The following is a 25,593-nucleotide window of genomic DNA, read 5'->3' as shown; positions in this document are numbered from 1 at the left end:
CAAACTTAGATATTTAGATTTGGTTCGATCCAAAGCTCAAATTTTACCATTATGTTGCTATTAGGCAACGAGTGGAAAGAGCCAAAATTCTGTCACAGTGCAGTTGAATTTTCGGTATATTTTAAGATATCAGCTTAAAACTGACTTATTGGGGGTGCACTTGCATCTTTAAGACTATCCCGTGTAGGTGCAAACGACCGTTGAAGAAGCGACAAGAAAAGCGGTCATATGCTGACCCCCTGGGTTGTGTCCTGTGATGATACCGACCATCAATCGAATGTCTTTCCTTCTAAGTTTTAGTAGAAAGTTTGACAGTTTCCTGTTCGGTCTTGTCACAAAACACTTTGCAGTTCTGCAGCGTTCTAGACCGGACCATAGCTCTTTAGGCAGATTGCCTACATAATCGCTGATCCAATTCATGATTCCTGCGGAACTGATTCCGATTATTGGCTCTGGCCCCTGTGGGGGCACCGCTGATCCAAGGTTGGCCAATTCGTCGGCGATTTCGTTTCCTGGAACACCGGAGTGTCCTGGAATCCTGTTTTGTCTTGCGACAGAATTGAGCTTGGTCTTACATTCTTGAGCAATCTTTGAGGTTTGCTTCGCGTTCTGCAGGGCCTTCAGTGCAGCCTGACTGTCACTGAAAACTCCAATCTGTTTCCTGCACACCTCTCGATCATCCATTCGGCTACTTTCAGGATGGCAAAAACTTCTGTTTGGAAAACAGTTGCCATTCCCCCCATAGCATAGTGATACTTATTACTATGGTTTAAGTACCATCCGGCTCCAGACCCTATTACATTCTTAGACCCATCGGTAAAGAAAATATCCGTCAAACCTCCCTGCATGCATTCTGGATTGCTCCATTGTTCACGCAGTGGAAATCTAACATCAAATTTCCTTCCAAATGAAACTGTGGGTATCAGGTCGTCTTTAGGTACCAAAAACAGAGGATACTGCTCAGATAGCAACTTAAAGATTTCTCTGTGTCCCGAATTTCCATCTTCGTGCCAGAAACCATATTTATGGAGTCTACAGATTGCTTTTATTGCTTCCTGTTGTATCTTAAGATCCAGGGGGAGCAAATCAGGCATAGCATTTAGGACATCACGAGAGGTTGTACTCATGGCACCCGTGATGGATAAACATACCCTTCTTTGCAGCCTGTATAGTTCCCGTATTGTGGACTTAACCATGCTCCGCCGCCACCAGACCACAGAAGCGTAAGTGATGATTGGTCTGATAAGTACTGTGTATATCCATAGGACCACAGCAGGTTTCAGACCACAGGTTTTACCAAAGGCTCTACGGCATTGCTGAAAAATCCGCAATCAGCGATTCTCCTTCAGTGAAACGTGTGTCTCCCAAGTCAGCTTCTTATACAAGATTACTCCTAGGTATTTAACTTCATCGGAGAGACCAAGTGTCACACCTCTCAGTATTGGAACCATCCAATTTCCGTTTTCTGGTAAACAAGACTATGGTTGTTTTGTTCGGATTAACGGAAAGACCTTGTCTCATGCACCAGTCATCGATTTTGTCAAGAATCCTCTGCACTTTCGTGCAAAGCCTCCTTAAGAATTTAACCGATGTTAGCGCACAGACATCGTCCGCATATGCTTGGACATGACAACCGAGTTCCTGCATTCCGCTAGTAGAGAGTCTACGACGAAGCACCACAGCAGCGGAGAAAGAACACCCCCTTGGGGACATCCTTGCCTTGCCCTGACTGTGATTTGTTCGTCATCGCTCCCACCAGCGGTTAACAGCCTCTCAAAGAGCATGGAATATATCCATTTTACAATGGTTTGATTAACTCCGTGTCGATCGGCAGAAGAACACATCGAGCCGAAAGTGGCATTATCAAAAGCCCCCTCAATGTACACGAACACGCCCATTGTGTATTCGTCAGCTTCCAGCCCGGCTTCAATCTTGCTAACAATATCGTGTAAGGCTGATTCACATGCTCATCTTACTTCGTTGCTGTCTGCATAGCGACTGATTCTACGAGTGTGTGAATGCAGTTGAAATGATAGTGCAGAATTCGGCTGCGCAATCCCCATGTGACGTGTCGGTCAAAGATGTCTTCACAATTTTCTTTTTCACCATAGTTAAAGAGCAAACCTTGCCGTTCACATGACAGTCGGTTCTACGTTAGCGGAACGAACCGGAGTTATATCCGACCAAGGACTGTCACTCCAGCAGCATCCCCCGTCCATGAAAAGGCAAGCAAACCTGGCAAATCTATAATCCTTGGTAGCCATGCTCAAACTCATTCGGCTAAGGAGGCCACCGTAATTTTTAACCTTTAAGAAATTTTCTAACAAATATAACTTTCGCGAAAACTTCAAACACCGAGAACTACCGAATATTAATGAATGAATTCACTAAAATTGTTTATCTTTTGTACGGTGGTATTTTACTGGGTAACTCAGTGATACAAATTTCAACACATTTAAAAGGTATAAACATCGATAACTATATATTGAGACAAAACTTTCATATTTGCTACATTTATTATAGCTCACAATACACAATAGAATATAGGGGGTATTGAAATAGTAAAATTGTTATATTTCTAGTAGTTGAAGAGGCGTTAGTAGACCGGTTTTTAGGTTTGAAATCTTTGGTGCGTTGAGCGGCTTTGGTGTACTTTTGTTTAGGTTATGGTAAACCCTGTTGTGCTGGGATTCGGATTCAATCACAACAGTAACATTCTTCACCCGTCCAGCCCGCGCACTCAACTTGTTTATTCTTTTTAAGGTAAGCTTGTGCAATTTTCTTTGATGTCCATTTTTGGATAACTTCTACGATCGGCCTGTAGTGTTGATCAAAGCAGCATCCGCAATATGAGCCCCTTAATTCTCTAGTCGCTTTAACACGATGGTGATAATAAAAGTTGTGGTAGTATATCCAATAAGCCTCGGTGCCTAAGACGAGTATTAAATTTTCAAAGCGGTGATTATTGATCATAAATAGATCAGCTTCGTCAGTCTTAATTTGCCAGTGTGTGAACCGAGTGCGCGTACCGCGGGGCAGTTTCTCTTTTTCATAAACCATGGTGCGAAAGAACTATACAAAAATTATAAGTAAATACACACATAAATATTCATTTTTAGCTAAATGTCTTCTTACCCAATCTCTCTCTTCAACTTTAATTGTTGACTTATCTTTTCGTGCACGCGGGGCGCTAGATCTCCTATATTAAATTGAATATATTTAATAAGTTAATATACAATTTACAACATAAATATTTTATAAAGTATTTTAGTGCAATTTTATCAATGAGACCGTCATTGCGTATACTTACGTGGGAGGTGTTAAAGTCAGGCTTAAAATGATAAATTCGAAATCGCTTTTCGGTGGTGGTGCCATTTTCACTGCAATATAAATTTGATAATTTTACGAGCAAACTAGCAGCAAGATGATCGTCCCTTGACTGCACTTGAAATAATGATGCGAACTCACCGAGATCGATGACTTTTAAAGCGCAGTCCGAGATATTTCGTCTACCTGATTCCTTGCGCACCTTTGTTTCCTGCGTCTTGCTCTTTCTTATTGTTTTTGTACAACATAGTATAGCGAATGCGATTAACTAAAACAGCACAACCGCGTGGCAAATACATAGGTTTATTTTCATTGTTGTCGCTGGCGGCAGCGGCAAGCGACAAACCGTTATGAGCATATGTACCTTGAATACTCTCAAGGACTTGAGTCAAATTTAGAAAACAATATTTGAAAGCAACAATTCCCGTTGCTCAAGCCATTTGAGTACCGCATAAGAGGCGTGGCATTTTCGTGTTCGGCAGGCCGTTTGTGCTCGTTTGAAGAAAAACCCAAATTTTTAGATTTTCTTGCCGAAAATATTGCTGTTGTAGCCGAAAGTATTGAAGAAAACCCAGGTTTGTCCCTTCCGCGTCGTTCTTTGGAATTAAGCATTCCACAAACGCCATTACACCGTATTTTGCATAAATACAGGGTGGGCCATATAGCGTTTGCTTTTTGAATCACCTAGTTTTTTGAGAATGGTAACACACAATGTCAAATGACATGTCAAATGTGTTCATAATTTACTTAAAGGTTTGACATTTACGAAATGGGACGCTATTCCCAAAGTGGTGAGTCTTCTTCTTCTTTTCTGATTTTCACATCGGTAGCTACGTCAATAAGCAAAATTGTCAGATTTGGGGCTCAGAAAATCCACACGTTACTGTAGAGAAGCAAATGCATCCACAACGAGTCACTGTTTGGTGCGGTTTTTGGTCTGGCGGAGTCATCGGGCCATTTTTTTTCGAAAATGAGCGAGGAGCCGCGGTTGCAATAAATGGCGAGCGTTACCATGACACGCTCAACGAGCTGTTTCCAAAAATAGAAGAGAATGACATGGACGACATTTGGTTTCAACAGGAAAGTTGCACTCGAACTTTTGGCTACCGTTTTTGAAAACCGAATAATCAGCCGAAATTCCGATATCAATTGGCCGCCTCGGAGCTGTGATTTAAGTCCGTTGGAATATTTTTTGTGGGGAGCCGTTAAGGACAAATGCTACGCGAACCATCCAGAGACGATTGATAATTTAAAACTCGAAATCGAAGTTTCCATTCATGAAATTGGAGCCCAAACAATCGAAAATGTGCTTACAAATTAGGTTGATCGAATGGCCTACTGTGAAGCCAGTCGTGGCAGTCATTTGAACGATATTATTTTTCATTCATAAATGACAATGTTCAATCTTCAAAAAAAAAAAAGTTTGAAAAAATATTGATTAGTTTTTTTTATAGCCGATTCAAAAAGGAAATTTTACATGGCCCACCCTATATTTAGGTCTTAAGGCTTATAAAGTCCAGTTAAAACAAGAACTCAAGCCGGCCGGTCATCAACAACGTCGTGCTTTGCTGATTGGGTCGTTGAAATGCATGAAATTATCCGAAATTCCATCAAAAAATCATCTTGAGTGATGAGGCCCATTTCCACCACGGTGGCTTCGTCAACAAGCAAAATTGTCGGATCTGGGGCTCAGAAAATCGAAGAGTTATTGTTGAAAAGCCTCTCTATCCTCAACGTGTGACTGTTTGGTGCGGTTTATGGTCCGACGGAGTCATCGGACCTTACTTTTTCGAAAATGAAGCTAGAGCAACAGTTACGGTGAATGAATTCCGCTAACGAGAGATGATTAACGATTTTTTATGGCCGCAATTGAATGGTATTGATCTGGACAACGTGCCACACAAGCTACGAAACGATTGATCTGTTGTCAAAATAACACCTCTTATTGGAAAACCCTTTATGTTTCATTCGATTTTCACTCAAATTTTCATAGAGCGAGGACACCACAGAGTGTGAAAATAAAGTACGAACTATCCTTTGTAAAACATTTCAAGGTATGTATCTTTTTTTTTTGCTATTGTATGTGTAACTTTTCCTAACATTTTGCCTTTCCCTAACAAAGTGTGGTTTGGTTTATACGAACATATTTTTTAAAATCGTGTTCAGATGTACTAGGTTGCTTTTCGATAAGAGATTTAGTTTTAATTTGGATTTCGTTCTGTTGGTGCACTCTTAATATGAATGCATTTGAAATTTCATTTCAATCTGTCAATTCATTCTTTGTTTACAAGCTGGCGTTTGTTTGTTAAGTATCGACATGTCACAATATTTTCTACAAAGGAGCAAATCAATTATCATGCCGTGATTGAATTTTTATTTTTGGAAGGTTTAAATCAAAGGAAATTTATCAACGAATGTTGAAAGTGTATTAGGACTTTTTGCCACGAATTAGTACAGTAGAAAGATGGGTTGCTGAATTTAAATGTGATCGTACAAGCCTTAAAGACGATCCTCGTGAAGTATGTCCAAAAGTCCGTTCGGAGTCGGCTTGAAACTGTAGGTCCCTCCATTTGTGGAACAACATCAAGACGCACACTAAAAATAGGAGGAGGAGCTCGGCCAAACCCTCAAAAAGGGTGTACGCCCCAATTATATATACAGCTATGGTCAAACGTTTAGCGCACTTAAAAAGAGTTCAATATAATGCTCGATTAAATGATGTAAAACCAAATTAAATCCAGTTTTTTTAACTAAATATATTTAACACTTTATTATAAGACAAAATAACTTAAAGTAGACAGTACTCCCTAGTAAAAATATGATAAAATAGAAGTAATTCTTATTTGGTCATAGTGGGATTTGGACAAAGACTTAGCGCAGTTTTGATTTCTGTAAAAAATGTGAAATATTTGTAAGAATTGAGAAAAGATTGTTGACTATTATTATTTACCATATCAGTATTTGGTAGAATAGCCGTTATTCTGTATAACTGCTTCACACCTGCGTGGTAAACTCTCTATTAACTTTTGGCACCTGTCCAAAGGAATAGAGTTCCATGCTTCCTGTACACCTTCCCAAAGTTCATCGAAATTTTTTAATTTTTTTTGTCCAACCATCGTCTTCACATCATTCCACAAGTTTTCGATTGGATTTAAATCCAAACTTTGTGCTGACCAATCGAGCTGGGTAATATTTTCCTGCGAAAGCCAGTTTTTGACCACTCCCACAGTATGTTTGCGATCGTTGTCGTGCATAAATATCCAATTTACTGGCATAAACTCGAAAGAATATGGCTCCATATTATTTCTAAGATTATTCAGATACATATGCTTATCCATATTTCCTTTTATCTTGACCAGCGGCCCAACCCCGCGCCACGAATAAGACCCCCAAACTTTTAAATTCCCACCGCCATGCTTCACCGTCTTTTTTGTGTACCGTGTATTGGTTTCCTGATTTTTTTCACGATGTACATACATATTTTTCCATCAGGACCGATGCGGTTTACTTTAGTTTCATCCGTAAAAAGTACTCGTTTACAAAACTCTGTCTCTTCGAAGAGGTGCCTACGCGCGAATGATAAACGCGCTTTAATATTCTTTTTTGATAGGAGCGGTTTTTTTCTGCTTATGCGACCAAATATTTTATTTTCATTCAGACGCCTTCGCACGAGCTTACTGGACACAACTAATCCTAATTCTGCCCTTACTTCAGCCGCTATCGTTCGTAAAGACATAAAAGGATCCGATCGACTTTTCCTTACAATTATTTGATCCTCACGGGGGGTACTTTTACAAAATATTTTTCATCAAGAGCATTTTGACAATGGCTAAAATCCATGAATTAAAGTTCGAATTGTTAGAGCAACCACCATATGCATAACCAGATTCGGCACCTACTGACTTCCAGACCTAAAAAATGCCTGGGTTGTTGGCATAGACCTTCTCTTACACGTGGCCCCAAAGAAAAAAGTCACAAGGTCTTAATTCACAAGATCTCGGTGGCCAATTGTGATCACCTCATCGAGAGATAACACGGTCCGGAAACTCTTCCCGTATAAGATCAATGGTTTCGTTGCTTGTCTGACACGTAGCGCCGTCTTGTTGAAAATAAACGTTGTCCAGATTAATGCCATCCAATTCCGGCCATAAAAAATCGTTAAACATCTCTCGATAACGATAGACAACACCTGTTATTGGAAGACCCATAATATATAAGTAGGTGTGTCAATTTTCCGCATATTCCAAATATGGAAATTTTGTTTGCCATCGAGTTGAAAATGTGCTGCATTAGAAAAAAATATTTTTTTGGGCAAAATCGCCGTCACATTCAAGCTGCTCAAAAGTCCATACAGCAGCTCTTAAAGTGGATAGTAATTTTCTACAATTACTGATTTAAATGAAACTTTCTCGTATACGCGAATAAGCCTGAATAATAGGTAAAGTGTAATTCGTACCTAGCCTAGTATAGATACATACATACATACCTATGTATATGCATTCTAAGTCTTTTAGCAGCTCTGCTTGCGGCAGTATTGTCCTTTACTTCAAACTATTTGCCTTTGTGAAAGATTTTTTTTATTTTTGTTTTTTTTAGTAAAAATTATGGTATTAAATTTAGCTCCACTAAATCGAAAAATGCCCAACTAAATAATGTACAAGCAAATCGATGCCTTAATTGCTGACAATAAACATTTTCATTAATTTTGAATAATTTAATAATTCATTCACATTTAAATTTAATTACATAACACTCTGGCGTGTAGGAATACAAGTACACATATTTTGGATTACAACGGTTTGAATGTGCATTGAATCAGAAATACTTAGGAAATTTATATTAATAGCGACAATTTCGATAAATTGCAGATTTTATCGAATTGGCCTTGGCAGATTTTCATGAACACAATCACATGTTATGTGTGAGTGGGCAAATGTGTACGGGGACAAAAGGTATCACGCAAAAATACCTGCGGGGAAAACTGCATACATACCTACATAAATATATATGTATACATACATACATATGAGAATAGACAAGCCTAATGCATGTGTACATATTTTGCTTTAATCACATGTTTCATATCTTTGATATTTACATATGTAGTGGTAGAACCAATTTTTCTTTGGATGTGTACATTCTATGGAAAATCCCTTCGGGGTTATTTGAGTTTAGTTACTTCACTTGCCAGCCACTACAGGCACTTAGCCAAACCTAAAATCCATTAAGGGGAATTTCTTCTCTGCTCTTTAATAATGCCGTTTACTCGACGTTTGTGTGTGCTCTCATACTATACTTTACTTACACACCTGCATAGAGACCTCTGTTAAAATAAAGTGGTACTGAGAGACTTTTGAGTCAGCTGTAAAACTGTGTGAGAGACACGAATAGCGGATCGTAAACCTTGCTATGCAAATATTTGTTGTATAAGTATTATTTATTTTGATTTTTTTCAATGTAGTAAAATTGTAATAAAAACAATAAATATTGAAGAAAATTTATAAATACAAGGTGGTGCAAAATTAGTCATCCAGTTTTGTTTTTCAATAAATGTTTACAAAAAAAAAAAAAAAAAAATTGAGACTTAGCATATAAAAACTGGGCTTACATTCTATCTCAATAACATGTATCACGAGTCTAAACGATGTGAGGAGCAATTTGCGCAGGCTTCTCCTTTTGTGAGACAACCTCAAGAAGCAGGCCACAATTTTAAGGAGAAGCTCAACCAAAAACATTTAACAAAGGATATAGCGATGTGCCACTTATTTTTTGTTTTAGTGCTGCGCATTATTTGTAGCACTGTTTCTTACATTTTTTTCAAACGATTTTACTAAACTCAATCATCATATAATAGGCGAAGTGCCACTCTATAAGACTCTCATCACACCCGTCCCAACGTATGGTGCAGAAGCTTGGACGATAACAATACCCGATGAGGCCTTGGAATGTTTGATAGAAAGATTCTGCGAAATATTCTTGGACCTTTGCACGTTGGTGATGGCGAGTGTCGCAGGCAATGGAACAATGAGTTGTAAGAGCTTAACGGCGGCCGCGCAATGAATAAAGATCCAGCGACATGGCTGGGTCATGTCGTCCGAATGGATACAAACGCTCCGACTATGAAAGTATACGATGTGCTATCAGCTGGTGGCAGCAGAGAAAGAGGAAGGCATCCTCTGCGTTAGACAGATCAGGTGAAGAAGGACTTGGGTTTACTTGGAGTGTCCAACTGGCGCCGGTTGGTACGAGAAATAAACGATTGGCACGCTTTCCTATTAGGATAGCGGGTTCCTATTAGGATACGGAGACTGTTTAGTAATTACTTCTTAATTTTACAGGTATTAAACAAAAACGCAATCGACTGGCGCAAAATTAATCATCTAATTTTGTTTTTGAATAGTTTTTTTACTTAACAAAAGAAACGATTTTTTTAATTATTTTGGCCTTTACGCCCTCTTTGATTGTCTGTTTGTATACTGCAGCTCTCTTGCAGTATTCTCAAGTACCGTTCGAACCCTGTACTGCAGCTGTCTAGTTCACAAGTGTCAAATATGATTGATGCATGACGCCATTTGCAAACATTATAAATCTTCGGTTAGGGTGACTAATTTTGCGCCACCCGTAAATACGTAAATGTAAGGAAGCATATGTAATTATATTATTAAGGTTAGTGTAAATATCAGGGATAGGAAATTCTCCTTTATGATTTTTCCTTTTTATTCATTTATGAGATTGAGCACAACAGATAATATTCCACTTATTTTTGCTGCTCAAAAATTAAAAAACGATACCACTAGTCCATTTGCGACCACTCTCAACAGCTTATCGTGATAAGTCTTTTGCGAAAAATGTGAGAGGAGACGATGTGGGAGATATTTTTCCGCGTTTGTTTTTATTATGAATTTTGTTTCATATGAATGGATTCATATACACATGTATGTGTGTGTGTGTGTGTAAATGTGACCTTACAAAGAAATCACATTAAACGAGTAGCAGCTGTAGAGTTGCGATTTCGATCTTTTTTATTTGGTTGGTCTCTAAATTGTTTAGTTTTGTTCAAGTTTCTCTAAACGGCGCATCTTTCTTATAGATGTTGACATTCTAGGCACCGAAAGCAAAACAAACTACATTTGTACATTGCTCTTATTGTTTTTGCTGTACTGCTGCTACCTGTTTAATCTGTCTTGCGTTTAAAGGCGAAACGGATCTACTAGTGTGCAATGGTCCTTTTTGCATAATGTATGTAAGTGTGTATGTGTGTATGCATGTGCATACTTTACATATATTGTCTTGAAAAATATTTGCCTAAATAAGCGACAAATAAAAATATTGAAATATTTTGCAAATATGGCTCATGATTTTGATTGTTTAAAGTCGTAGCAGGCAGCGTTTTGGTTTTTCAAATTGCATTTCCCAAAATGTGGTGTTGCGTGACTAAGAATTTTTCTGAAAAGCAGATGTTTCATATGGTAAGTACAGTTACTCAATCACTTAATCGTGTTAAATTGGGCAGGTGCAACAATGCAGTTAATGCCTGAAAACTTTCAAAATGTAGTACTGAAGCGCAATCTCTCTATTCGATCGCCTCAATAGTCTGCATTAACGAGGCAGTGCCTTGCGCAACAGAATTTTTAAATTCTCTCAACCCACCCAGAATGCCGCCACATAAATTAATTATTAAAGTAGGAGCTCCTAGCAGATTACTACGCAATCTAAATCGGTCAACATTATGGCTAAATTACAGCCCAGAGTATTTTTTACAAGTGCGCGGAAGCATTTTGCCGAGAGTAAATGCGAAAAAAGAAAATCAGTAGTGGATTTCAAAGGTAATAGTGTGATTGTATTTTATTTGGCTGGAAAATCACAACCAGAGATTATTCGTGAGCTCGAGCACCTTAAAGTAAATAAAGTTTTTGTAAAACAGTGTACAAACAAAGAGACTCTTGGGTGTAGGCCGCTGAAACGGCCTTGAGAAATCTCAGCTAAACGTCAAACTGGGGCATACACAAAAAAAGCCAAGGGGCCCCTGTACAAGGCGGTATCCAAAGCGCATTAATTAAAGGTAGTGGGCCTAGACCAACAACAATGCTCTGTACGTTTGATTGTCAAAGCAAAGTAAATAAAGGAAACTAGAAAGCAAATAATGAATTTGCCTTGTTTCATTCTGAGCTGAAAGCCACATGAACACAGCGAAAAAAAAAAAAAAAATAAATCAGCTGATTTATCGACACCACCTTTAATACATTCGCCTTGGCGGTATCAGTAGAAGAGCAGATTTGTTTATTTTCTTACCGTTTGGTGATTTGAATGTCAAAGTAAACTGCTTTGCAGTTGCAAAAACAAAATATATACGCAAAAATACACTTTGTACGATGTAGGAATACAGAAAATTCCGAAAACCGCTACTTTATTTTTGGATAATTTGACAATTGAGTGTCATTTGTATAGAAAATAAATAAACCTTTGTGTGTACGTGTAGATTTAGTTATACGCGATTTATTCTGTTTTCTTGCCTTTCCACTCACTTTCGCTTATTTTTCCTCTTCTCTTTATTTCCTGTATGGATTCGTCTTGAGTAAAATTGAACGCCAAACCGCTGGATACACAAATAAAACGAAATAAAATGGAGAAACTGTAAGTACAATAGATCTAAAAATAATCGACTTCGGGTGTTCTTTTGCAGGTTGGATGCAAAATACTCAAGCATTGGTTAAGTCTCGCATTTGAAATAAACTAATAGCATACTTTTAGTGGACTCTGTACAGCTGAGGAAATAACCTTTTGTATCAATAAAGGCAAGAAAATCATACAAATTTTAAAACAGGCTTGCCTACACCCTATACAGTGTATCCTCTCTTAACGGACACCTACCATAAATGGTCACTTTAAATAAACGGGCACTTTCTTCTATATCTTCTTGATTGGCACGATAAGCGTTCACGCGATTTTGGCTGAATTTAACAAAGCGCGCCAATCATATCTCCAAGAGCAGCCAAGTTCTTCTCCAACGCAAAGCAGGTCTTTCCAATGCAAAGCAGGTTTTCCTCTTCCTCCATCATCTGATACTGCATCGAATATTTTCAGAGCCGGCGCGTCTGCATCCATTCGGACGACATGACCTAGCCACCAAAGCCGCCGGTTCCTTATTCGCTGCGCTACGCCACTATCATCTTTCTTTCGCTTTCTGGGCCGGCCTCTTTTTCTGTCGTCTTGTGGACTCGTTTCGAGGATATTTTTTATAGCTCTATCGTTGTTCATTCGTAGAATGTGATCCTTTACGCTTTGATGTACCTGCTTACACTTGCGCCCCTGATAAGTGTATCGAACTCTTGTTGTACCGAATGCGGTAAGTACCGCCTCCATTCGTACAGGTCCAAATATTTTTCTTAGAATTTTTCTTTCGAAACAACGTAACTGATCGGTTTCATTGGATTTCAGCACCCTGATGACAGTTTTGCATATTCGTAGTTTCTGATTTCTAGAAAGTAATCTCGACTTCAGACACTTTCTGCAATACCACAAAAATCCTTAGGAACTTTTCACATTTTTCTCTTTTGACTGAACAACCCTTCCATAACACGACGCAGATACCTTTTTCGCCCACCAACGGTATTTTAGTTCCCTAACAAGTGGACGGCTTACAAACTATGCCCTGCGCAATTGCTTCAGGAAAGCAGGTTTGGAGAAAACGGACATCCCTGATAACGATAGGGGCTGGATCGCAGTGGTTCAGTCCACTATCAGCAGCTGCTCAGTTCTCCAAAGTTTTTAATCTAGTCCCGAACCAAATCCAAGTTAACGTCGAAGACTAGCCTAATTCAGATAATCAAGTTTTTATAAAAGATGAAGATGTAGTAAATATAAAGATATCAATACTGAGATGGCAATTTTTTCCCAAGAATCGCTGGCTAACTCTTAAGAAGATCAACTAGAAAATAAGATTGACGGCAAGCTAACTTCTTATAAAGAGGTTTAAGGGGTTGTCTCAATGTAGGCTGGCTGTGCTTGCTTTACTTAGATAACTAATAGAACAAAATATATGAAATGTAAACAAATTACAGCTTTACTTGAAGCGCTTGAAGTGCGCCGAAGTTTCAAGCAGCTCAATGTTCTGTTTGCAGCGGTTTTGACATTAGGAATTTAACAACACTGCCAAGGCGAATCTATTAAAGGGGGTGTTGCTAAATCAGCTGATTTGTTTTTTTTTCTTTCGCCGTGTCCATGTGGCTTTCAGCACAGAATAAAACAAGGCGAATTAGATTTTTGTTTTCTACTTTTCCAATACTTTGCCGTGACAATCCAACGTACACATTGTTGTTGGTCTAGTTCCACCACTTTTTATAAATACGCCTTGACCACTGCCGTTCATTTATTTCTTGATTCGGTTTAGCTTCATTTGTCAATTTTAGGCAGATTAGAGAGATTTTTTATTTACATTTGCTTTTCAAAAATGTTTGAAGAAAATTTAATAAATGCCATTGAAAGCATAGAGGTACTCGTATATACCATTCTTGAATTGTTCCTCGTCTTTTGCAAGCTTGCCCAAAACTGAGAGGCTCCATGTCTTTGTATATACATAATTCGCGCATCCAAAACTTCTTTCGTTGCCGTGATTGGCGTCTTATTTTGTACAGTTTTACTATTAACAGAAAAATTCACAATATGTTTTCATAGCTTCTGGCTAACATAATGACTCAAAAATATATTATGTATTATTGAATATGCCTAACATAACGGTATCCTTTTTCCTTTTACGAATCATCTGATTGTTATGACATCATTGAAACCGCCCATTTGGCCATACAAGTTTTCAAAGCTAAGCAAAGCAAGAATAGCAAGCAAAACCAGCTTGCATTCGATCAATGTCTTTATTCATTGTACAAAATTACAAGTAAACACACTCTTCTTCTTCCTATTTTGTTGGGAGGCACCCAAGTGTGAGTTTGACAGGATATCAAGTGTGTGATGGTGTGAGTGCCTGGGATTTTTGCTTAGGCGTTTTGGCGAAGTTGCTATGCCGAAATAGCATTTTTCTGGTAACATTACAAAATACAAAAAAAAGAAAAATACAAAAATAAATAAAAAACACAAAGTAATAAATTCGACTTGGAAAATTCACAATCTATTTTTAATAAAAAGGTGCGTGTGGCGTAGCACACATAACAGAAGTGAAACTTTCAAGGCAGACAAAGAAAGAGGAAGAAAACCGAGAGAGAATGAGAGAGAGAGAGAGAAAGAATGTATATCTAAATATACTCACAACATTTACAGAGAATACAAATAGACAAAATTTACAAAAAACGGAGAAGGGTCGACCGGTGTAGGTAAACGCCGGACACAAACCGTGGCAACAACGCGCACTACTCCGAGCGCTTATCACCCGCATTCCAGGACCGCAGCAACTGCACAAATTACCGCAAGGCAATACCAATTAATCCGACGCCGGAATCGATAGTACTTTATAAACCGCACCTAAACGTCAACGACACCGTTGGACTTCTTTATTTGGGGTTATTTGAAAGAAAAGGTTTACGTCGATAAGCCAGCAACAGTTCAAGAGCTAAAAGATAAGATAATTCGGCACATTAACGGCATAGAATCTCAATTATGCCTCAGCGTCATCGAAAATTTGGAACAACGGATGGAGGTGTGTGAGGGCGGCCATTTGACCGATATTTTGTTCTATACAAAATTGAGCTATACCAATATTATCATAATAAAGAGATATGATAAAAATTTTCTAAGAAAATTGTATTTTAGTCAAAATCAACACTGGCCCTTAAAACTCAACCACCCTGTAGATAAGGAACTATTTGCATTTGGTAGTCTTTGGAAGTGTGCCGCCGAGGCCGCGGCAACCATTTGGCCAATATTTGGTTCCACACCTAATTGAGCCATACCAATATTATCATAATAAAGAAAAATTACAATAATTTTCTAAAAAAATACAATAGTATTGTATTCAAAATCAACACCGGCCTTTGAAGCTTAACCAACCTTTAGTACGCCCAAGTAATATATTAGCCAGGAAACGGAAATAAGCGCCAAAAGTAGGCACCAAAAAAACGCCAAAAAGGACAAAAAACGCCCCAAATTATGTGAGACATTTTTTCGCTTTATTTAAATTTTTTCCAACTTTGCCCTTCTTCTTCCCTTTCGAGCAGTCGCAACTGCAGTGTTGCCTGGTTTGCATATAAAAAAGCACTAAAACGCCTATTTACAAAAAAAACGAAAATTCAAATTTTTATTGAGTTACTTAAAGAGCTTTGCATGCGTAACAAATTATCAATATCAAAAACACGATTTCAAAACCTTACTGCGGTAGGTTAACTTGCGGTGGCAGCCACTCTCAATGAGGGCGTAGGTAAAAGGGCGCACTTAAGCCATCAGGCCCACTGGATACAACTTGCTTGGACTCAAGTTTCCACCTCTAACTCTCAGTGTGTTGAATCCACTTTATCTCTCTAAATACACATGAAATACTGTAAATGATCTCGGATTCTAAGTCTGGTCAGTGATGGCGCGTTTTGATACGAACGGTACACCCTACACTATCCCCGTTTTCCTACAGTTGTGACAGAAGTCATTAGAGGGAACTCATGGTAGGTGGGGGGTTAGTAGGGGTATCAGTCGGTCTTTAAACCAACTTACTTAGACCGTTTTGTCGATCCATTATGATATCACAGCAGCAGTCTACCTGGTACTCCTCATTAAATCGTTTTGTTTTAAGTGCAAATCCCATTGATCTGACTGACACTTACATCCCTAAGGTCAGCAGAGTCATTTAGAAACGATGAGCCGAAGTATCTCAACCTAGTGGCATGCCAAAGAAGATGTCTTCTCCTCATTCTTGCAGTTTCTGCAATAGTCGAAGTGAGCTACGTTCAAGCTTTGGGCATGTCGACCTAGGAGAGAGTTACCTGTGATTAAAGCAACTAACACGGAGATATTTTTTCTTAATCGATTTAATAGCGCCTCTGAGCGCCTGACGTCCAATTTTGGCCAAATTCTTCTTGTAGCATTACATGTCAGACTATCAACTCATCTCGTGTTGGCTGAAGTGGCAATTCTACTTCTACTATCTCGTTAAGAGATGCCCACCATTTGCGAGCAGTGATGGGGTTAGTGACAACTCGCTGCGCAATCGCCGCTTCGCTATCGAAGTAAATAGAGACTTCTCTGAAGGTAGTCACATTTTTGCCTAACCAGACAAGTATAATACGCAATATGGGCTAGAATTTCAGCCTGAAATACGCTATAGTGATAGGAAGATGGGCCGAAACGCTTACTTTTGGCTTCTTACAGTAGACACCAAAGCCAACTTTATCGTCAAGCTTTGAACCATCAGCAAAGAAACGTAATCACTTTTTCCGACCAGGTATATTGTCAACCCACTCGCGTCTAGCAGAAATTCTAGAACTTAATAACCTATTAATGTGTGGTAAATAAACCCTTTCCATATGTTTCCATTAAGCAGTGCTTGGCAATAATACCAACAACTGCACTAATGGAAGATCGATTAAGAAAGAAAAGGGGCACCTTGGCCTCTTTTCATACATTCTAAGCCATTTCATACATGTCCAGTTACCTTACAAGTGGGCTCCCTGAGCCATCTATTACTACACGCTGCACCCAATAAAATCAAAAGCATTGAATTTTGTAACTTCTTGAAATTGACACTTTTGACTTACAAAAAAGTAAAATTACGCAAATTCAATTAACTTGCAATTATGCACAACTTCATCACAGCAGGAACAAAAAAATTAAATATTCAACCCAAGTACGCGCCGCACTCTCCCGCTCCGTATGCTTTTATATAACCCGCAGTCTTGAGTTGATTATTACTTACCTCTCCCACGAAAGTCGACGTGGTGCTTCGTCCATGCAGCTGCCCCTACCATCTGAGCCAGCACCATCTTTGGAAGCAGCACCAGCCATAATTGGTAGGAGACTGTTTGTAGCCGCGTTGGTGGCGCTATCGCCATGCGGTGACGCTGCTGTTGTTAGCCTTGAGGCGGACATACTCGACTGATGTAACAATTTAGCCAAACGACGTGTCAACGCTGTGTTGGTTGTGCCGCTGCCCGTTGCCTCACCACTAACACTGAAACTGCCACTTCCGACACCTTCAGGCGTTGAAGGGTGTTGTGTCTCAGCAACGCCACCCATTGCAGTCGTAACAGCAGTTGTTGACGTATTGCTGCTCACTTGCTGTTGGTGTTGTTTGTGTTGGCTTTCGTGGATGGCACTACCAGTACTGCGCTTCTTCGCCGCCAAGCGATACGCACGTGCGGCCACAACATGCGGCGCTGGTATTCTGCAAGTATTGACAAAATTCAAAACCATGAAAGGCATTAGGCCAAAAACAAAAAAAGCATAACAGGTTATTACGACACTCGAAAATTATATTAACTTCGAGGTTATATTATTTACCTTAGCAACAGTGATCCATCGGCTGCCTGGTACTCGAAATCCTCGCAGGTTGGCATCAGTAAAGCCGCATCGGCCACTTGTGACCCCACGATCGGTGTGCCGCTAACGCTAGCGCTAGTGCCTGTGTGACTCATAGTGCTGCCCGATGATTTGCGACGGTAAACGCCCATGTCATCTTTTGGCAAATTCAACGATTTTATATTCACCATATTGTTGTTGTTATTGGTGGTGTAAGCAAGTGTAGTTGGTGTTTGGCGGGTAAGTAGGGACCAGCGATTGGTGCCGCCACCGCCGGTGCTGGTGCCACTGCCAGATTTGGTGTCTAAGAGACCGCTAGAGCGCTCGTCTGCGTAATCAGAAATACGTTAAGAAAGAGAAGGAGAGATAGAGAGAAAAAAAGAAAGAGAGAGTGGGAGATAGAAAAAGAGGGAAGAGAGAATGAGGAATGTCTTGCGAAATTGTATATGAGAAAACAAAATTTTATGAAAACCAGTGTGTGGAAAAGTTGCAAATTTTGTGTAAGCATAGGACAAACTAATTGGATTGATTCAGCGCAGAACAATGCTGCGAAGGAAAAATTCAAATAGGCATTTACAGTGGCGGTCAAAATAACAGCAACCCAAGCTCTGACTAAAGCACTAAATTTGTTTTATAAAAATATATTCGTACTAATAAAAAAAACTGTGTTATTCAAAATTCGAAGCTTTGTACTAATTAAAAAATATTTAAAATTTTTTGTCAGAATTTTTAAAAAGGCTCAAAATTCAAGTGGATTTTTGATACCTTTTTTGTTGATGGTGTTAGCATTTTCTTTCATAAAACGAATGCACGATGTTATATGGAAGAAAATTCATTAAACCAAAACACATTCCACAAGTCAATGGGAGCCACTTCAAACTTGCATAATTTTGAACCAATATTGAATTTGCTACAAAAATTAACGCATACAATTTTTCCAAATGTGAAATTTTGATGCAGGTCAGGTTAAGTAGTGCTGGCTAATCTGTAAAAAGATCTTTCTTAGACCTTTAGCATCCATTGATGTGTATTTGGAGATATAATTTTTTGTGTAATTCTTATTGCACGAATTCGTGAGTTTTAACAAGCCGTTCAGCCTTCAAGAATGAAAGATATGTTTATTCTAGGCACATTTGTCGAGTCCTACAAAGAGCAAGGCAGTAGCAAAGTAGGTGTTTCAAAGTATCCCTAGCATTCGCTTCGTTGCATTTGTTGCACGCATCGCTCTGGACTATTCTCATTTTGCCTGCGTGATGTGGGGCGAGACAGTGCCCCGTCAGTACTACAACCAATATTTTGCAGTCTTAAAGTTTGTAGTTTTCGTATTCCAAGTCCTTAGCTCTGACAGTTTTTTACGAGGTTGAGTGTTCCCATATCGACTGCGTAAAGCTACTTCCTCATTTAGTTCCGAGAGGAATTCAGAAAGGAGAGTGATGGGTATATGTCTGACATGGTGAATTTCAGGCAGTAAGCTTATCACCACTCTCATTTCTACCTATTTCTTTGTGTCCTGGTATCCAGTCTATAGTGACCTGCCCGTTTCCGCCAAGTTCATCCGTTTTGGATCTACACTGGTGAACACATTCCGAGTTAGTCTAAGGAGCTATTATTGCTTTAATATCCGATTGGCTATCAGTAAAAATATTTGTCCGAGTATTGGGACAAGTTAATTCCGGGGCCAATTCAGCTGATTTTGTTGCGGCATAGATTTCAGTTTGAAGTATTCGAGATGAAATTACGTGCAAAAGACAGTCGCTCCCACTCTGACGGCCGTCCATCTGTAAAGAAATTTTATGAGTGGTATGTGGATTCTAGACCCTTCTGCCATCCATTTTGCTATATAATGACGCTAGGCTTTTTGCCAGATTTAATTCGTAGAGTTACATAGTCTGACCTTCCAGAATCTGGAATGTGTCCGAGGCCAGAAAGCCTCTGTGAGAATTATTCTGACATCTTCAGTCTTGAAGTTGGCTTGGCTGAGTTTCTTACTACTATTTTGATTGGATGGATGGATTGGATCGACATCATCGGTTATACTAAGCGAGATGTTACCGCCGCTTTTACTACTATTGAAAAGGAGTCCGCACGGTTGGGTTTGAGCAAAACCAAGGATAAGCTGGCGTCCTGCAGGAAACCACAGACCGAAGTTAACAACTATAAATTCGATGTGGTCAAGGACTTTATTTATCTTGGTTCCGCTATTACCCGCAACAACGATGTCAGTCTTAAAATTAAACGAAGAATAACCCTTGCCGACAGGTGCTACTTCGGGCTAAGTGCGCAATTGAGTAGAAAACAACACTCTACAAGACGCACATCATCCCGGTGCTTATCCATGGCGCTGAAGCCTAGAGAGTCAAACAATCAGATGCTGCCGCTTTCGAGAGGAAAGTACTTTGCAAGAGTTTTGGCTCTGCTCACTTAGATGACGGGTACCGCATTCGAATGAACCACGAGCTGTATGAGCTTTACGGAGATATTGGCAAAGTCAAACGAGCCACCCTGCCGCAACTAAGGTGGCTGGGTCATGTCGTCCAAATGCAAGGAACTGCTCCGGCGAAATAGATGTTTGAAACGATAATTGGCGGTGGACGGCGAAGAGAACGTCCTCGTAGGAGGATCAAACGGCATATGACCTGACTTTTTTGGCTTAAGAAACTGGAAAAGGTGTGCGGAAAACAGAGACACCTAGGGAGATATTATTCGGCAGACTGTAACTCGATAGCCGGCCAATTATATATAAGTATGATTGGATGGCAGTTGAGAATTCTATCTATTGTCGCTGTTGGAGTTGTGCTCATAGCGACGGTTACACATATTCATGCAATCCTCTGCCTTCCAATCTTTTAAATTAAGTCACTTTATCGCACACCATCCGCCGTACCAATGAACCGTTAAGTATTGTAGGTCTAATGACCGCCATGTTTATCCCATGTGTGAGTCGAGGAGATAAGCCCCAAGCCTTACCGAGGATTTTTTCTGCATGCGTATAATTTGTCGTTCCGTTACCCGACCATGACGAGGTGAGGATAGCAATATCACGGCTAAAAAACAACAAAGCCGCGGGCGCCGACGGACTGCCGGCTGAGCTATTCAAACATGGTGGCGAGGAGCTGGTAAGATGCATGCATCAGCTCCTATGCAAAATATGGTCGGATGAAAGCATGCCAGCCGATTGGAATTTAAGTGTGCTCTGCCCAATCCATAAGAAGGGCGATCCTGCAATTTGTGCCAATTACCGCGGGATTAGTCTTCTAAATATCGCCTATAAGGTTCTAGCGAGCGTATTGTGTGAAAGGCTGAAGCCCACCGTCAACCAACTGATTGGACCTTATCAGTGTGGCTTCAGACCTGGAAAGTCCACCATTGACCAACTATTCTCAATACGCCAAATCCTGGAAAAGACCCATGAAAGGAGAATCGACACACACCATCTTTTCGTCGACTTCAAAGCTGCATTCGACAGTACGGAAAGGAGTTACCTGTATGCCGCGATGTCTGAATTTGGTATCCCCGCAAAACTAATACGGCTATGTAAGATGACGTTGCTCAACACCAGCAGCGCCGTCAGAATTGGGAAGGACCTCTCCGAGCCGTTTGATACCAAACGAGGTTTCAGACAGGGTGACTCGCTGTCGTGTGACTTCTTAACCTGATGTTGGAGAGCATCGTACGAGCCGCAGAACTTAATCGCTCAGGCACAATTTTTTAAGCGTACAATTGCTGGCGTATGCCGATGATATTGACATCATCGGCCTTAACAACCGCGCTGTTAGTTCTGCCTTCTCCAAACTGGATAAAGAGGCAAAGCGAATGGGTTTGGTGGTGAACGAGGACAAAACGAAGTACCTCCTGTCTTCAAACAAACAGTCGGCGCACTCGCGTATCGGAACCCACGTCACTGTTGACAGTTATAATTTTGAGGTTGTAAAAGACTTCGTCTATTTAGGAACCAGCATTAACACCGATAACAATGTCAGCCTTGAAATCCAACGTAGAATCTCTCTTGCCAACAAGTGCTACTTTGGACTAAGTAGGCAATTGAGCAGTAAAGTCCTCTCTCGACGAACAAAACTAACACTCTACAAGACTCTCATCATGCCCGTCCTAACGTATGGCGCAGAAGCTTGGACGATGACAACATCCGATGAAGCGACGCTTGGAGTGTTCGAGAGAAAGATTCTGCGTAAGATTTTTGGACCTTTGCACGTTGGCAATGGCGAATATCGTAGACGATGGAACGATGAGCTGTATGAGCTTTACGACGACATAGACATAGCGCAGCGAATAAAGATCCAGCGGCTTCGTTGGCTGGGTCATGTCGTCCGAATGGATACAAACGCTCCGGCTTTGAAAGTATTCGATGCGGTACCAGCTGGTGGTAGCAGAGGAAGAGGAAGGCCTCCTCTGCGTTGGAAAGATCAGGTGGAGAAGGACTTGGCTTCACTTGGTGTGTCCAATTGGCGCCGGTTAGCACGAGAGAGAAACGACTGGCGCGCTTTGTTAATCTCGGCCAAAATCGCGTAAGCGGTTATCGCGCCAATTAAGAAGAAGTATAAGGCATTAGGTTGTTCTCATCCGAGGCTTTGTAAATCTTTTCATTGGGGGATTTCTTTAGGTGGCGGGTCTCAAACGCAACCAACTATTCTAGAATGTTTCGCCTTCTCGCGTTAGGTCACTCCCGAACGGAGAGGAAACTTGGACAAGTTCCGGGAGTTCTGAGCTGCTTGAACCATATGCAGAAGATTCGTCCTAGCCACTCCCAAGTGAATGGCGATCAGTAACTTTCCCCACTTGAGTGGACTTCTAGACATGGAACCAGACTTCGTTTATTTAGGAATCAGCATTAACTCTGATAACAATGCCAGCCTGGAAATCCAACGTAGAATCTTTCTTGCCAACAAGTGCTACTTTCGACTAATTGGGCAACTGACTAGTACAGTCCTCTCACGACGAACGAAGCCAACACGATGACAACATCCGATTAAGCGACGCTTGGAGTGCTTGAGAGAAAGATTCTGCGGACGATTTTTTGACATTTGCACGTTGGCAGCGGCGAATATCGCAGACGCTGGAACAATGAGCTGTATGAGCTTTACGACGACATAGACATAGCGCTGCGATACTATACAGAATACGGTGGATGCTGAAGAACCTCCCATTCGAGCTCTTGGAGTGCGGCTTTCACGACTTGTGTAACATGGGGCCTGGCGTTGTCTTGAGTATGGTTTGACTATGTCGATCGGTCATTTCAGTCGAATAGCCTCATTCGCGCGGTGTAGCTGGACAATGTAGAACTCCTTGTTGCCGTGGCATTCTTTTCGAGCATTACCCAGTGCACCATGCCCTCCCAGTCGCACCAAACACATATCGTGACACACATCTTCTTTAAATGAAGATCCGGATTGACGCTCGGCTTGGGGCTATCTCCTGGATCCACCCACTTCTTCCTTTGCTTCGTATTGATGTCTAGGCACCATTTATCATCTCCCGCGACGATTCGATACAAAGAGCGCTGTTTATGACCGACTGTTGCTCGATGGCGGGCGAGCTCGTGAGGCACGCAGGCTCCAAATTTTTCGGTAAATCCCATTGAATGAAGGAGATTAAAAATCGTAGTTAAATTTTTCCGCCAATTCACGATTGGTTTGGCGACTGCTCTCCTTTAAAAGCGATTTGTGACGTTCTTCATCGAATTCACAAGCCCTTCCGCTGCGGGAGGTATCATCGACGTCAAAGTCGCCATTTTACTTGAACTTTGCAAACCATTTCCGTGCTGTAGACTTGCTTATGACACCTTCTCCATCCACGTCGTAAAGTCCCAGGCTGCTTCGACAGCTTTTTGACCTCGAAGAAAAGCAAAGAAGAGCAGGGGTCGAAAATGTTGATTTTTGCTTCCTGGGTATTCCATTTCTAAGCCTCAAAACTAATAAAAAATTAAAAACACACAAAAATAAAATTAACTAGTTTTGTAGGGCAGAAAGAGTTCTATGGAATGAATTCTTACACTTTGCCAAACAGCTAACAAACCGGTGAAAAAAAAAAAAATAAAAACGTTATGAACTTATTCCCCAATAACTACAATGCAATACATATACAACAAAAAAAATTGTCAAAACTGGCCAATGTGTATCGCTTCTATTAATTTGATTGCATCTGTACACACACATATACACACAACTATCAGCACGATAAAGGAGAGCCCAATAATAGATGGAAACTAATTTTGACTAAAGAAAAACAAAAAGTAACTAAACCAACACATAAACTATTTATTATCGTTGCACTTGTCAAGGACGATCAGCTCCTGTGTGCCGCTTCAAGTGTAACTATAATTGAATTACAACTAAGTAATACCAGCAGCATCTCCTGGCTCTGCGGCACAACACGAAATCGTTGCTCTTCCACTTCAAGCCGGCAATCACACTGCTACACACTGCTACACACCTACACATTTATACTTTGTAATTATTCCCACAACTTTCAACTACGTGCATATGTATGTATGCTTGTGTATACCTCTCAAGAGTCCGTGAAATGTCGAGACAGTCAGTTAATTATTGGCAACATCTTTGAGGGTAAACTTTTGCATCCAGCCCACTTACTATGCACATGCAAGTGTTTGGGAAAAGTTACATTCTTCTTCGTTACTTCGTTACCTCGCTGGTTGTTTACTTTTATTAGTTAAATTACTGAATTGAAGAGAGGCTTCGACGTTTTATCCTTCGGCCTGACTACTCACACGAATATGCCAGAAGGAACACAAAATTTGATAGGAATAAATTGAAGCAAATAAAAAGGAAAGTTACGTGGGACAAACACCAATAGCTATGCGTGCAGGTGAATGGATGGATAAGCCGTAAGGTATACAAAGTGTGCAAAGCTTTGCGCACCCACGACCTGTACAACTTTGTTTTTGCATGCACAAATTTAGCCAGCAAATGGAGATTGCGCAAAAATTTACCTAAAAATAAATGCAGCTTTTCGTGGAATTTCAGCAGTTCCTGCAAAGTAGCAGGGACAAGTTGAAAGGAAAAAATGTTGAAGTAGGTTGATAGGAGAAAATTTCTCAATTTCTTACACACCGGAAAGTTCTGAGGCAAACGTATTTGCGCTAACCCCAATGCCTAGCCCGTTGGGCTCAATAATTGCGAAATACCCAGTTAGTACAGAAGTCGAGTATTTTAATGATACTGTAAATTGCATTGCTCAAAGTAAGGCGATAAATGCGAATGACGCGTCCTTCAACATTGGAGAGAACAGTATTGTCAAAGTGAGTGGCTTTCAATACCTTGAAAGCCAATTCATGGCAGATGAAGGATGCATGAGTGATGTTTTCACAAGGCTGCAGAAAGCAGAAACGCATTTGCTAGTCTCCGACCAGTTTGGCTGTCCAAACAAATCAGCGAGTATACCCAATTTGGGGTATTTAATTCGAACGTTAAGTCTATACTTCTCTATGCTTGTGAAACGTGGTCGATCAACAGAAACCGTTCAAAAGCTGCAAGAGTTTGTAAACCGCAGCCTGAGGTACATCCTGCACATTTGGTGGCCAGACCATTGAATATTGAGCACCGACTTACACCGACGATGCCAAGATATCAGAGAGCGCTAGTCGAGATGGCTCGGCTATACACTACGTAAGGCACGCACGGAGATCAGCAGGTAAGCACTAGACTGGAATACCCAGGGTCGGCAGAACCGAGGCAGACCTAGCGGTTGATGGCGCCGTTGCATCGAAAGTGAAATAAAACCTGACGTGACGGCAAGTAAAAGCAAAAGCAGGGAACAGAAAGCAGTGGAAAAATGTTGCTT

General features: G+C 40.4%; 2 protein-coding genes across 2 annotated transcripts in view; both read right to left on the bottom strand.

The window, feature by feature from the left end:
- LOC128855501 (uncharacterized) overlaps positions 1-25,593 on the bottom strand; it is a 198,863-nt gene that overhangs the window by 132,509 nt on the left and 40,761 nt on the right. The window contains exons 3-4 of the mRNA XM_054090457.1: positions 17,761-18,106; positions 17,177-17,644 (exon numbers count right to left, since the gene is read on the bottom strand). Of these exons, the coding sequence (XP_053946432.1) occupies positions 17,177-17,644; positions 17,761-18,106 (814 nt within the window). The remainder of the gene's footprint in view (positions 1-17,176; positions 17,645-17,760; positions 18,107-25,593) is intronic.
- LOC128855503 (uncharacterized) lies at positions 2,455-3,446 on the bottom strand. Its single transcript, XM_054090458.1, has 3 exons — positions 3,311-3,446; positions 3,136-3,199; positions 2,455-3,072 (listed from the first exon to the last, which is right to left on the bottom strand). The coding sequence occupies exons 1-3, from the start codon at positions 3,373-3,375 to the stop codon at positions 2,698-2,700; spliced, it is 504 nt and encodes a 167-aa protein (XP_053946433.1). The 5' UTR covers positions 3,376-3,446; the 3' UTR covers positions 2,455-2,697.

Source organism: Anastrepha ludens, chromosome 2, assembly GCF_028408465.1.
Source record: "Anastrepha ludens isolate Willacy chromosome 2, idAnaLude1.1, whole genome shotgun sequence".
Lineage (NCBI taxonomy): Eukaryota > Metazoa > Arthropoda > Insecta > Diptera > Tephritidae > Anastrepha > Anastrepha ludens.
This window is presented reverse-complemented; position numbering and strand designations above follow the sequence as displayed.

Excerpts from the sequence above, each read along its gene's own strand:
- LOC128855503 (XM_054090458.1), bottom strand. The coding sequence starts at position 3,375 with ATGGCACCACCACCGAAAAGCGATTTCGAATTTATCATTTTAAGCCTG. Across the intron at positions 3,200-3,310 it reads CTGACTTTAACACCTCCCAC|GAGATCTAGCGCCCCGCGTG; the intron begins GTAAGTATACGC and ends AATTTAATATAG. Across the intron at positions 3,073-3,135 it reads AAGTTGAAGAGAGAGATTGG|TTCTTTCGCACCATGGTTTA; the intron begins GTAAGAAGACAT and ends ATTTTTGTATAG.